The 15,030-nt window shown below is 42.7% G+C and overlaps 1 protein-coding gene across 5 annotated transcripts in view; it reads left to right on the top strand.

Annotated features, from left to right (window-relative positions):
• Positions 1-15,030, top strand: part of LOC141166361 (tetratricopeptide repeat protein 24-like) — a 286,609-nt gene that overhangs the window by 189,858 nt on the left and 81,721 nt on the right. For 4 of the 5 annotated variants that reach the window (XM_073652970.1, XM_073652971.1, XM_073652968.1 and 1 more), the window contains 2 exons: positions 9,354-9,569; positions 14,360-14,488. In XM_073652970.1, the coding sequence (XP_073509071.1) occupies positions 9,354-9,569; positions 14,360-14,488 (345 nt within the window). The remainder of the gene's footprint in view (positions 1-9,353; positions 9,570-14,359; positions 14,489-15,030) is intronic. The other variant, XM_073652972.1, reaches the window with a different exon arrangement.

Genomic DNA, 15,030 nt, shown 5'->3' with positions numbered 1-15,030 from the left:
GTGTAGACTACTGGCTCTTTTAGAAGAAAAGGTGCGGGGACTGGAAGAAAGAATTGCAACATTAAAACTCATCAAGGAAAATGAAGACTTCCTGGACAGAACAGAAGAGTCACTACTGGTCACGGAAAGTGAAGGAAGCGTCAGAGAACCTCCAGAGGCAGACAAGTGGAGGCAAGTGACCAAAAGAAGCAAGAAGACCGTGGAGACACCACCAACCACACAACTGAGAAACAGATTCCAAGGACTTGTGGAGGACGAAGATGGCACACCTAAGGATGAGGAACTACCAGCAAGCAAAAAAGAAAAGAGCACCCAGAAACACCCAGAAGCGACAAGAAAAAGGACAGCCAAGAAGGGAAGAAGAGTGGTGGTGGGAGACTCACTACTGAGAGGAACAGAAGCAGCTATCTGCAGACCGGACATAACCGCAAGAGAAGTATGCTGCCTCCCAGGGGCGAAGATCAAGGATGTTACCGATAGGATACCGAAGCTCATCAGTTCCAAGGATGTCCACCCATTTCTTCTGATACATGTTGGCACCAATGACACGGCAAAGAAGGACCTACCGACAATCTGCAAGGACTTTGAAGCATTGGGGAAGAAAGTAAAAGAACTGGATGCGCAGGTAGTTTTTTCTTCTATCCTTCCAGTAGACGGGCATGGCGTCAGGAGATGGAACAGGATCCTTGATGTGAACAACTGGCTGAGACGATGGTGCAGACAACAAGGATTTGGATTCCTGGACCACGGTGTGAATTACCTCTATGACGGACTCCTTGCCAGAGACGGGCTACACCTCAACAAACCCGGGAAACACACATTCACCAGGAGACTCGCAACACTCATCAGGAGGGCGTTAAACTAGAAGAAGAGGGGATGGGAAGAAAAACGCCGGACATGAACATGCAACCAGAGAACGTACTAATGAAAGATATGAAGTGCGACAAAGAAGGTCCAAGACAAGATACTTGGAAAGGAGGTAAGAAAATTTCTAATACAATCCACAGGGAGAAGATTGGAACAAAACAAAATCGTGTAAACTGCATGCTAGCAAATGCCAGGAGCCTGACAAACAAGATGGATGAACTGGAAGCAGAAATATCTACAGGTAACTATGACATAGTGGGAATAACCGAGACATGGTTAGATGAAAGCTATGACTGGGCAGTTAACTTACAGGGTCACAGTCTGTTTAGAAGGGATCGAATAAGTCGGAAAGGGGGTGGAGTCTGTCTATATGTAAAGACGTGTCTAAAGCCTACAATACGGGAGGATGTATGGGAGGGAAATGAGGAGGTCGAGTCCTTATGGGTGGAGATACATGGGGCAAAAAACAATAATAAAATTATCATAGGAGTCTGTTATAAACCACCAAATATAGCAGAAGCCACGGAAAGTCTATTAATGAGACAAATAGATGAAGTAGCAAAAAATAACGAGGTGATTATTATGGGGGACTTCAACTACCCCGATATAGACTGGGAAACCAAAAGCTGTAGATCTCAGAAAGGAAACAGGTTTCTGTCAATTATCAAAGACAATTATTTGTCACAACTTGTGCAGGAACCAACTAGAGGGATGGCCCTTTTAGACTTAATATTAACTAACAGGCCAGACAGAATAACTGAGGTGCAGGTCGGGGGGCACCTGGGAAATAGTGACCACAACATTATACAATTCCACATGTGCTTCAGTAGGGTGCCCAGCAAGGGAGTCACAAAAACACTGAACTTCAGGAGGGCAAAGTTTGATCAGCTAAGAGATGCCCTTCACCTGGGATAGACTGGGATATTATCTTTAGTAATAGGAGCACGGATAGAAAATGGGAAATTTTCAAAACAGTCCTACATAGTCACTGTAGAAGGTACATACCTTATGGGAATAAAAGGGCTAGGAATAGGAGGACCCCAATGTGGCTAAATAAGGAAGTCAAGAGGGCAATGAAAAACAAAAAAAGGGCTTTCGGTAAACTTAAACAAGAAGGCAGCGAGGAAGCGCTAATATCTTATAGGGAAAAAAACAAAATCTGTAAGAAACAAATAAGAATAGCAAAAGAGGAGACAGAGAGACTAATTGCCAAGGAAAGTAAAACGAATCCCAAACTGTTCTTTAACTATATAAACAAGGATTAAAACTGATGGAGTTGGCCCATTGAAAAATAACCTGGGTAAAATCATAGAGGGCGATGAGGGTAAAGCAAACCTACTCAATAGCTTCTTCTCCACTGTTTTCATAAAAGAAAACAATTTATTGGAGGAAATGCAGAGTGATAAAGTAAACCCTCCACTAAATATCACCCACCTAACCCAGGAGGAAGTTCAGAAACGCCTAAATAATATCAAAATAGACAAGTCACCAGGCCCAGATGGCATGCACCCCCGGGTACTGAAAGAATTAAGTAATGTGATAGACAGACCGCTGTATCTTATATTCAAGCACTCTTTATGGACAGGGACTGTCCCACTAGACTGGCGCCAAGCAAATGTGGTACCAATATTCAAAAAGGGGTCTAAAAGTGACCCTGGGAACTATAGACCAGTCAGCTTAACGTCTGTTGTGGGTAAATTGTTTGAAGGATTTCTTAGAGATGCTATTGTAGAATATCTTAATGATAATAACTGTCTAACTCCATATCAACATGGATTCATGAGGGATCGCTCCTGCCAAACAAACCTGATGGCCTTCTACGAGGAGGTGAGCTCACAGCTGGACCGGTTGGTATATAAAATGAGAATGCTTGGTCTGGGGGATAATATGTGCAAGTGGGTAAATAGCTGGCTGAGTGATAGAAAGCAGAGGGTGGTTATCAATGGAGTAAGCTCAGGGGGTGTCAGGGTTACTAGCGGGGTGCCTCAAGGGTCTGTCTTGGGCCCTATATTATTTAAGATATTTATTAATGATCTAGTGGAAGGGTTGAATAGTAAAATAGCAATATTTGCAGATGATACTAAACTTTGTAAAGTAGTTACTACAGATGAGGATAGGGCACAGCTACAGGAGGATTTAGATAAATTGGGGAGTTGGGCCAAAAAATGGCAAATGGGGTTCAATGCCGATAAATGTAAGGTCATGCACATGGGAAAGAAAAACAGCAGTCACCCATACATATTAAATGGGAAACCGTTGGGGAAATCTGACATGGAGAAGGACCTGGGCGTCTTGGTTAATAGCAAATTAAATTGGAGTGCCCAGTGTCAGGCAGCAGCTGCGAAGGCAAATAGAGTCATGGCATGCATCAGAAGAGGAATAGGGGCATATGATGAGAACATTGTTCTTCCTCTGTATAAAGCGCTGGTAAGGCCGCACTTAGAATATTGTGCACAGTTCTGGGCTCCGGTGCTCAGGAAAGACATATTGGAGCTAGAGAGGGTACAAAGGAGGGCGACTAAGGTAATAAAGGGAATGGAGGGACTAGAATACCCAGAGAGGTTGTCAAAATTAGGCCTATTTACGTTGGAAAAGAGAAGGCTTAGGGGAGACCTCATAAACATGTATAAATACATCAGGGGGCAGTACAGAGATCTCTCCCATGACCTGTTTATACCAAGGATGGTGAGAAAGACGAGGGGGCACACTATGCGTCTGGAGGAAAGGAGGTTCCTGCACCAGCATAGAAGGGGATTCTTTACGGTCAGAGCCGTGAGACTCTGGAACTCTCTGGGAGAGGAAGTGGTGATGTCCAACTCACTTAATGAGTTCAAGAGAGGCCTGGACGCCTTTCTTGAGAACAATAAAATTACATTTTATGCTTAGTTAATTAATCCAGGGATTTAATCTGACTGCCAGATTGGTGTCGGGAAGTGAATTTTTCCTCAATGATGTAAATTGGCCTATACCGCATGTTTTTGTTTTTTTTTGCCTTCCCCTGGATCAACGCTGCGGAACAGCTGCAGTGCACAAGAAATAGGCTGAACTGGATGGACGCTTGTCTTTTTTCGGCCTTATAAACTATGTAACTATGTAACTATTGGGGAGTGGGTGTCCTATAGTATTTGCTTATGCCTTGCAAGCAAAAGCTGCCAAAAATTAGGACAGAGCAACTTGCAATGCCCCTTACAAGAGCCATGCAGTACAGCATATTACAAACATAAGTCCCATTATTGGGGAGTCGGTCTCCCATAGTATTTGCTTATGGTTTCCCAGCAAAAGCTGCCAAGAATTAGGACGGAGCAACTTGCAATGCCCCTTACAAGAGCCATGCAGTACAGCATATTACAAACATAAGTCCCATTATTGGGGAGTGGGTGTCCCATAGTATTTGCTTATGCCTTGCAAGCAAAAGCTGCCAAAAATTAGGACGGAGCAACTTGCAATGCCCCTTACAAGAGCCATGCAGTACAGCATATTACAAACATAAGTCCCATTATTGGGGAGTGGGTCTCCCATAGTATTTGCTTATGCTTTCCCAGCAAAAGCTGCCAAAAATTAGGACGGAGCAACTTGCAATGGCCCTTACAAGAGCCATGCAGTACAGCATATTACAAACATAAGTCCCATTATTGGGGAGTGGGTGCCCCATAGTATTTGCTTATGCCTTGCAAGCAAAAGCTGCCAAAAATTAGGACGGAGCAACTTGCAATGCCCCTTACAAGAGCCATGCAGTACAGCATATTACAAACATAAGTCCCATTATTGGGGAGTGGGTGTCCCATAGTATTTGCTTATGCCTTGCAAGCAAAAGCTGCCAAAAATTAGGATGGAGCAACTTGCAATGCCCCTTACAAGAGCCATGCAGTACAGCATATTACAAACATAAGTCCCATTATTGGGGAGTGGGTCTCCCATAGTATTTGCTTATGCTTTCCCAGCAAAAGCTGCCAAAAATTAGGACGGAGCAACTTGCAATGCCCCTTACAAGAGCCATGCAGTACAGCATATTACAAACATAAGTCCCATTATTGGGGAATGGGTCTCCCATAGTATTTGCTTATGCTTTCCCAGCAAAAGCTGCCAAAAATTAGGACGGAGCAACTTGCAATGCCCCTTACAAGAGCCATGCAGTACAGCATATTACAAACATAAGTCCCATTATTGGGGAGTGGGTCTCCCATGGTATTTGCTTATGCTTTCCCAGCAAAAGCTGCCAAAAATTAGGACGGAGCAACTTGCAATGCCCCTTACAAGAGCCATGCAGTACAGCATATTACAACATAAGTCCCATTATTGGGGAGTGGGTGTCCCATGGTATTTGCTTATGCTTTCCCAGCAAAAGCTGCCAAAAATTAGGATGGAGCAACTTGCAATGCCCCTTACAAGAGCCATGCAGTACAGCATATTACAAACATAAGTCCCATTATTGGGGAGTGGGTGTCCCATGGTATTTGCTTATGCTTTCCCAGCAAAAGCTGCCAAAAATTAGGACGGAGCAACTTGCAATGCCCCTTACAAGAGCCATGCAGTACAGCATATTACAAACATAAGTCCCATTATTGGGGAGTGGGTCTCCCATAGTATTTGCTTATGCTTTCCCAGCAAAAGCTGCCAAAAATTAGGACGGAGCAACTTGCAATGCCCCTTACAAGAGCCATGCAGTACAGCATATTACAAACATAAGTCCCATTATTGGGGAGTGGGTGTCCCATGGTATTTGCTTATGCTTTCCCAGCAAAAGCTGCCAAAAATTAGGACGGAGGAACTTGCAATGCTGGCACCCTGGTGGTATAGTGGTGGTGGAGGCTGAGGATAAAGAGAAGAAGATTAAACAGCCGAAACGAGGAAGCGTATACCCATGTGTGGGTGTGAAGCGGTGCATGTGAATACACCTCCCGAAATAACACAGTGGATTTGACTTTGTTACTCTGCTGTCATTTGGTGGTGATGAGAAGTCTGGCCCAATCCAGCCCTTGTTCATTTTGATAAGGGTCAGCTTGTCAGCATTGTCAGTTGACAGGCGAGTGCGCTTATCAGTTACAATTCCCCCAGCGGCACTAAAAACACGCTCCGATAACACGCTAGCTTCAGGGCAGGCCAGGACCTCCAAGGCGTACAGAGCGAGTTCATTCCAAGTGTCCAGCTTGGATACCCAATAATTAAAAGGCACAGAGGAATCACGGAGGACACTGGTACGATCGGCAAGGTACTCCCTCACCATCTTTTGAAACTTTCCACTCCTTGTGAGAGTACCCCGCGCCTCAGGGCCTGTAAGCTGGGCGGGTGTCAGAAAACTGTCCCAGAACGTTGACAGTGTTCCCCTGCCTCTGCTGGATTGGAGTTGCATCTCTCTCGCCTGTACGCCTTGGTTGGGCAACGAACTGTGACCTCTGCCACTAGATGGGAATTATTTTAAGAGCAAGCAAGGGCCTTCTGGTATTGCCCCATTTTTGTAGACCTCTCCACCTCAGGAATAAGAGAGTGAAAGTTCTCCTTGTAGCGGGGGTCTACAAGTGTCACCAACCAGTAATGACTGTCACCCAACATTTTAACAACGCGAGGGTCACGGTTAAGGCAGCGTAACATAAAGTCAGCCATGCGTGCCAGACTGGTAACGGGCAAGATTTCCGTGTCCTCACCAAGATGACGACTGACCATGCTCTCCTCCTTCTCCTCCTCTTCCTCCTCCCCCCTGTCCTCAGGCCACCCACGCTGAACCGACGGTATGATACTTGTACAGGTACTACCGTCTACAACGCATGATAGCAGCTCCTGTTCTTCCTCCTCCTCCTCCTCCTCCTCTCCCTCATTGTCCCCCAATGCACGCTGGGATGAGATGAGGCTGGGCTGTGTGTAATCGCCCGCTACGGCTTCTTGATCCATCTCATAATACTCTGGCTGCAATGCCTCCTCTTTAATTCTCTGCAGAGAGCGTTGCAAAAGACAGACAAGTGGGATGATGACACTAATGATGGTGTCATCCCCACTCATCATCTTGGTGGCCTCCTCAAAGTTTGTCAGGATGGTACATATGTCAGACATCCAGGTCCACTCCTGAGGTCTTATGTGTGGAGTCTGACCTGAATATCGACGGCCTTGTTGCAGCTGGTACTCCACAACTGCTCTCTTCTGCTCACAAATCCTTTGCAACATGTGGAGGGTAGAGTTCCAACATGTGGGGACATCACACACCAGTCGGTGTGCCGGAAGCTGCAAACGCTGCTGCAACACAGCAAGGGCGGCGGAAGCTGTAGGCGACTTGTGAAAATGAGCTGACAGGCGGCGTACTTTCACGAGCAGATCTGGCAACTCAGGGTACGATTTAAGAAACCGCTGAACCACGAGGTTAAGCACATGAGCCAGGCATGGTACGTGTGCGATCTCACCTCGCCTCAAAGCCGCCACCAGGTTACGGCCATTGTCACACACGACCATGCCGGGATGTAGGTTCAGCGGTCTCAGCCACAGATCTGCCTGCTCTTTCACAGCTGTCCACAACTCACAAGCAGTGTGAGGTTTATCACCTAAGCTTATGAGTTTCAGCACAGCCTGTTGCCGCTTGGCGGAGGCAGTACTGCAATGCTTCCAGCTTGTAACTGATGTGGTGATATCTGAGATGGAGGCTGAACATGAGGAGGAGGAGGAGGATGCGCAGGAGCTGTATACTGTGGGGGCAACTCTGACTGACATAGGGCCCGCAATCCTCGGTGTGGGGAGGATGTGTTCCGTCCCAAGGTCCGACTGGGTCCCGGCTTCCACTATGTTTACCCAGTGTGCCGTCAGAGAGATGTACCGTCCCTGGCCACAAGCTCTTGTCCACGTGTCCATTGTCAGGTGGACTCTCCCAGTAACTGTGTTGTTGAGGGCACTGCAGATGCTTTGGGACACGTGCTTGTGTAGTGCGGGGATGGCACACAGGACAAAATAGCGTCGGCTGGGCACCGAGTACTGAGGGACGGCCACCGCCATAAGATTGCGGAAGGATTCCGTCTCCACCAGCCTAAAAGGCAGTATTTCCAATGCAAGCAGTCGTGAAATGTGCGAATTTAGGACTGTGGCCTGTGGGGCGTTAGCTGCGAATTTCCGCTTTCGTTCAAAGGTCTGGGATATGGACAATTGAACGCTGCGGTGGGACGTGGACGTGGACGTTGATGCTGTTTCTTGAGAAACTGCCATAACAAGTGAAGACTGAGAGGAGGGGGCATCTTTACATGCAGTATGGACAGGGGATTGCCTTGCACACACAACAGGGGGTTCTATTGCACGCACAACAGTGGAAGAAGCAGTGGTGACACCCGCTGACACTGGTCGTGGACCCTGGGTTTCGCCCCACAAAGTCAGGTGCTTTACTACCATGTGCCTGATAATGCTGGTGGTGGTCAGGCTGGTAGTTTTGTCACCCCTGCTGATGCTGGCATGGCAGGTGGAACATATGGCCTTTTTGGGGTTATCAGCAGAGTCTTTAAAAAAATTCCAGACTCTGGAAGACCTACCGCTTGTACTGGCAATTTTGGTGCCAAATTTAAACAACGCTCTGCTGATTGGTCGCGACCGCCGGCCGCAACCAATCAGCATTATTGGCGCCAAATTTAAACCCCGCTCTGCTGATTGGTCACGGCCGGCGGTCGCGACCAATCTGCGATATAGGTGCCAAATTTTAACACCGCATTGCTGATTGCGCCCGGTCGGCCGCATACATATTCTAGAATACCCGATGCATTAGAATCGGGCCACCATCTAGTAATTTATAATTTTCAATCTAGATAAAACACCTGTTTAAGGATGACAATCAATATGACTGCCCTTTCTGTTGTAGCTTTTCAAAAATTTAGCGCCCACAACAAAACGGAAAAATAGTTTTTTCACATAAAATGGACCAGTTTTCATCAACATACTGGTTCAGATTTTTATTTATTTTTGATACGTATGTCTATTTTTATCGGCCACGTGTCATCTATTTTTCTTGTATGCAAAAAAAACTAAACAAGGTTTCTCAGGTTTTTTCTAATAATAAATCAATAAAAAAACGGATGGCACATGGATCGTATACATGTTCTATCTGTTATTTTGTGAACCCTTTCATTGGCATGGGCATGATTGGTTCTCATATAGGACCAAAATAGGAAATGTGTGTCCCCTTTTTTTTGTGGACTGTCAGTCAAAAAATCTAATTTGGGATTAACCCCAAAATAACATATTGTGTTTACAACACACATTTTGACAATACACGTAGGACAAAAACAGACGTATAAATGAGGCCAAAGTGGATAAAATATAAATATAAAAGTTTGCTAAGTACTCTAACTTCTGATTTACCAGCATATGTGGATTTTATATTGTAGGTAGTAATGTTTAGGAACTTTCTGTGCGGTGCCATTAAAGTTGTTTCTGTTAGTAGATAATGGAAGAAATAGATCAAGCATAAGAACGTATAAACATGCTTATGCACCCAACATTTTATTTTTTCCATCTTCTGTTTTCAGGAACACTATATAACCATGTTGGTCTGCATTATGCTGAACTAAAATATTTTAGTCAGGCGGAAAAGTGTTTTACTGCAAGTTTGAACCTGTGTAATGGAAAGCAATTCTCTATAAGAAAGATGGCTGTATTACTCCAAAACCTAGGAGCTGTTGACAATGCTCTTTACCAATATGAAAAATCACTCAGAAGCCATGCTGAAGCAGCAGATATGTATGGTAAGGTATCATATTTATTGTGCATATTAATTAATGTAGTCTAGTAGATTGATCAATATTTCCATTAAATAGCTTTTTACTTTTCTGGTGTTGTCAACCAGTAAACAATATTTTACAGCCATTTTATATTAACTACAAGTTAATAAATGAAATGCAGACCCAGAAATTAATAAATTGGCAATGAAATGTTATGCAATACACTATCATATATTGCATGCTGCTATTCTTTGATGCTAAACTTGGGCAAAGCATCAAACCAAACTAAATATTTTTCAGACTTTTATTTTTTCCATTTACGCATTTGTCAAACTTGTTGATTGAAGTTTGGGTGCAGAAAGAGTAAAGAATAATGCTAGTGAGTGAGGTTTTGTAACGTATGATGTGAATTTTTAGATCTGAAGCATGCTTTATCTGTCACAGGTTGGTTGAAGAATGTTTTCTAAGACATGCAGATGCCATAAATTGCTTTGTACTTTGCCTAAAAATTTGCATTAGATTATCACTGAGTTCCTGGCTCTGGAATCTGACATGACATCAAAGTCATGTGACTTTCATGCTGTGTGGGTGGGCATTTCTGGGACCACCGGGTACCTACCTTAGTTCAGACTTGTCATCTGAGATTTCCCACCTGACCTTTCAAAGTATATTTTCCCTGAAACACTGCTTTGGTTTAGAGTAAAACATATACAACATGGAATAATGCGGCCAGTTTCTGTTTCCTTAACTTGTCAGACTGCACAGTACTTTGTTAACATAGACATGAATTATGTTATCTGACAAGTTATGGATTGCTACATGTTTGTAAGATCAGAATTAATAACAGTACAGGAATACATCACTAGAACCACTATCGGTACAGGAAAACGTTACCAGAACTACTATCTGAAATAGCACAAGATAGAAGGGCTGTCAGGCCCCCAATCCCGTAATTCCCAAACTCACAAAATCATATACACTATATATATATATATATATATATATATATATATATATATATATGTATATATATATATATATATATAGCGGCCAGGTGAGAATTAATAAAACATAACTTTTACTAATATAATCATTAAAACAGCTAAGTAATATAAAATGAGAAAACCTCCGTTTTCTTAGATATAGATTAAATGAAACAGACAGCCACAGTGGTGGACAAAATATCTGTATATCTCTACCTGGTATATATACAGAACTACTGTCAGTACAAGAATACATCACCAAAACCACCAAATGCAGCCCCAGAACCACAACCACTACAGAAATACATCATCACAACTATCAACAGTACAGGAATTTTGCTCTGCAGAAAAGATCATTTCATCTAATGAACAAGCATTAGGTTCATTGAGCGGGTGATCGGCAGTCTGTTCACACTGAAAAATTGTTGTGAAATGAACATTCTTAAGAATGCTCTTTGATGATAATCTTTTAATGTAAAAGCATCTTAAGATGTACCAAATAAGCTGGTTTTCCACTATAATTTGCACCATTTTTTAATATAAATTATAGTTAATATCTCTGATCACTTTTGCCCACCCCTGTAGCAAGAATGGTGTAAAATTGAAAGAAGTCACAATTTTTTCCCCAAAACGTACATGCCAAAATCTGTGACTTTTTATCTGTCAAAAAACCTTGCCCAAATAGCTTAATAAATCTGCCCCAATTATGTAGACTTTCTCATATCTTACTATAGACTTAAGTAACAACAGGCAGCTTTAGCCCAAAAATAAATGTTGTAAAAATACTACATGGAAAAACACTATTAAACACTGTTAGTAATATTGACCTGAAAGTAGTAAAAGTGATATGGTAGGATTGTATTGATTGCAAGCAAATTAATTGTAACTCAACTGCAAGAAAATTAATTGCATGCAAATTTGTGACCGAGTATTTGATGGACATTTCCTGTAGTACAATTCTTTGGGTCAATGAGCTGAAAATTCTTAAGGGGACCACATAATATAGATGGATGTCGGTCGAACTGCTCGGCTGGCAGTTATCCAGACCGTCTCTCCCATACACAGGTGCACTTGCTCTGCCTAGCATTCCTGTGTTCTCTTTAAGACTGTCACTGACAGACACCTTTGGTGGCAGCTTATTTCAGGGAGAGCAAAAGGACTGGCAGTCTGAAATTGGACATACTTAAAGAAGCAAACCCATCAAAATTTTTATCCCTTTAATAGAATGCGATCATCATATTACATAGTACCGTGTACTTACAATTGCTCGTTTTGCCCGTTTACCCAATTAATTCTTCTCTTTTCCATTAGGTCTATGACATCACATGATTAAAAACAGACTACCCGAATCCTTCTATGCTCTATGTAGAAATAGGAGGTCAATTTTCCCTTTATGTCAAATAGAAAAAACTGACCGGCACATCGAAACTAGTGTGAACAGGTGCAAGCTAGGACAACCAAGTTAATAAAGCTAAGAAATAGCTGCACTCTGAAATGCTAAAAACAATGAATTTAGAAAATTGGAACTGTTCCATTTTTTTGTATTTCATATTTGCATATTATAGTATTCACATATTTTCTATGGCAGTAATGGAGTTCCAATTTTCTAAATTCATTGTTTTTAGCATTTCAGAATGCAGCTATTTTTTCTTAGCTTTTCCCTGTATGAATCATGAGACACTGCATTATTCCATGACAGGGTGGAGGAACAGAACAGCTGGGTCAGGAGTTGAAGAGTGAAATGATAAATACAAGGATAAGAGACTTCCTGTTTCTGCACAGAGCAGAGAAAAGAGTTTACTGGGTAGAAAGGCAAAATAAGCAATTTTAAGTACACAGTACTGTATAATATGATGATTGCAATATATTAAGGATAAAAACTTTGCTGTGAGTGCTTCTTTAAAGAGGTTTACCCACAAACAAAGTACATTTTAATCAGCATATCTTGGAATAAAATTAATTTCCACAATTGGATTTGTTGAAAAATTTTCTTGTCCCTAGATATTCTTATACATGTGCCCCTGCTATGTACTGCGTAATGGCTGTGTCTGACCGTGCAGGGACATGGTCTGATCATACCACAGCTCCTGGGCATGGGAGGTAACAAAAGAGAGTATACAGACAGGACAGCAGGGGATCACAGCTGATTCTTTCTGTGAGATAATATATTTCACTGCCTGTTTTTAAACATGTTTTACCTCAAAGAAATAATCAGCTGTGATTCCATGGTATCCTGTTTGTATACTCTCTTTTGCATCCTCCCCTGGCTAGAAACTGTATTCAGACCATGTTCCTGCATGGTCAGACACAGCCATTACACAGTACTCAGCAGGGGCACTTGTATAAGATTATCTCAGCACAGGGACATTTTTTTTAACACATCCAATTCCTTGAGCAATTGATTAAAATGAACTTTGTTCGTGGATCGTAGGACAACCTCTTTAACTCTTCTGACAATCATCTGTTAGACTTTTAGTGGTCCCATGTACAGTAAACTGTCGTCCGAGCCTGATGTTATCAGTGAGTTTGGCAACATTAGTATAATGTGTATGGGGGGCTTTAGTAATAAGCATCATAATTGCCTAAAAAGCTATTCACTAGACATGCATTGCCTTATGTAAATGTCATTTTTTGTTTGATCTGCACTTGCATATATTAAAAGGGTTGTCGTCCACTACTCAGACAACCTCTTCTCAATCCGTATGTTCCCCGCTTTTAAAATAACAACACTTCTGCTCACCTCTGGTGCCGGCGGTGTCGGCACTGCTTCTCTCAGTGATCGCGTAGCAGCATGACATCGCGCGATCCCTGTGGCCAATCAGCAGCCACTTGACTCTCTCTGCCTTTGAACATCTCCCATACTTTCAGAAAAAGAGACATAAAAGCAGCGTTTACTTCCTCCGAATGTAAAGAAATTGTCCAAATGCGGGAAGAGTGAATTGGTCACTGATTGGCCACAGAGATCACTGCTACGCGATCGTCGGGAGAGCCAGTGCCATCAGCGTTGAAGTGGAGCCGGCACTGAAAGTGAGTATAAGTATTGTAATTTTAAATGGGGGAAACATACGGATTGAGAAGGGGCTGTTCGAGTAGTGGACAATCCCTTTAATTGTGTCACTGAAAACTATGATTTTTACATTTTATCAATGAAGTGTAATTGCAAATGAAGTTTTAGAATAAGAGTTTACTTTAAAGTGGTCATCTATGTGGACTAATCAGAGGTGCACATAGCAACAATGAAGTACAAAACTTTTAAATAATATTGAGCATTCACAATTGTGTTCATAGTTTCTGTTGACACTCAATAAATGACCATGAGTCATTATTGTCTGCTGATGTACTTCGTCAACTTGTTAAATCCATTGGAGGACTAAGATATTAATAATATTAATTATCAACCCTTCTTTCATGTGATGCCTTGTGAATTGTACAAGAAGAAAGAAGTCACAGGATTATCCTTGGCGAACCTGAAAACCCATCTCTTCAAACAAGCTTACAGCCTGCCATGACCTTGCTTGCTACCACCTCAACAACACCGGAGCCACTGCAACCCCCCAACCTACTGTCTCCTTCCCCATTCCTGTGGAATGTAAGCCCGCAAGGGCAGGGTCCTCTTCCCTCTGTACCAGTCTATCATTGTTAGTCTGTTTACTGTAAGTGATATCTGTATATGGTATGTAACCCCTTCTTATGTACAGCACCATGGAGTCAATGGCGCTATATAAATAAATAATAATAATAATTAGTACTTCTATCTTGGACATAAGTATGCAAACAATAGTATATATTGTTGTGCTCAATCTGACTCTCTCCTTTTATGATTGATTGCAGGATCATTAGGAGAAAGGAATGCCCAAGGACAGTGTCTCAGCAACTTGGCATTTGCCTACAGCCAGCTGAAAAACTATGAAATGGCAGAGTTTTATTACGTTCAAGCATATCAAGCATTTGTGGATGCAGGTAAATACACAAATATTAAATTGTCTGTAGAGATATTCAAATGCAATAAGTGCAAATACTAGTGTTGGTCTAAAAAAAAAAAAGAGTAGGGACCAATGCTTTCACATGGATGCCTTAAAGTGGTTGCCCTGTCTAAAATGAAAAGTCTGCAGTCACTCTGTGTGACTGCAGACTTGTGAATCCTCCCAGAGTCCGCACCGTGCACTGCGAGGATTCGCCATTGTCTACCCTGGGAACAGCGATCAAGTTTGTGATATGCATACTCCTGGGCAGAACCCGTCTAGTGGGCTCGTCCTCGCTCAGTACAAGTGTAGACAACTCCCACTAGATGGATTCTGCCCAGGCGTATGCATATCGCCATTCCTGGTGCATACAACGGCAAATCCTCACAGAGCACATTGCGTACGCTGGTAGGATTCACAAGTCTGCAGTCACACAGAGTTACTGCAGACTTTTCCTTTTAGACTGGACAATCCATTTAAGCCTCAAGCATTTAGTACACCCTGTGCATTGATATGATCAGAGTTCTATGAAGGTATCGC

Source organism: Phyllobates terribilis, unplaced genomic scaffold (assembly GCF_046119375.1).
Source record: "Phyllobates terribilis strain yellow unplaced genomic scaffold, ASM4611937v1 Scaffold_11__3_contigs__length_659146591, whole genome shotgun sequence".
NCBI classification, from domain to species: domain Eukaryota; kingdom Metazoa; phylum Chordata; class Amphibia; order Anura; family Dendrobatidae; genus Phyllobates; species Phyllobates terribilis.
Note: the sequence above shows the minus strand (reverse complement) of the source record. Positions and strands in the feature narration are given on the sequence as shown.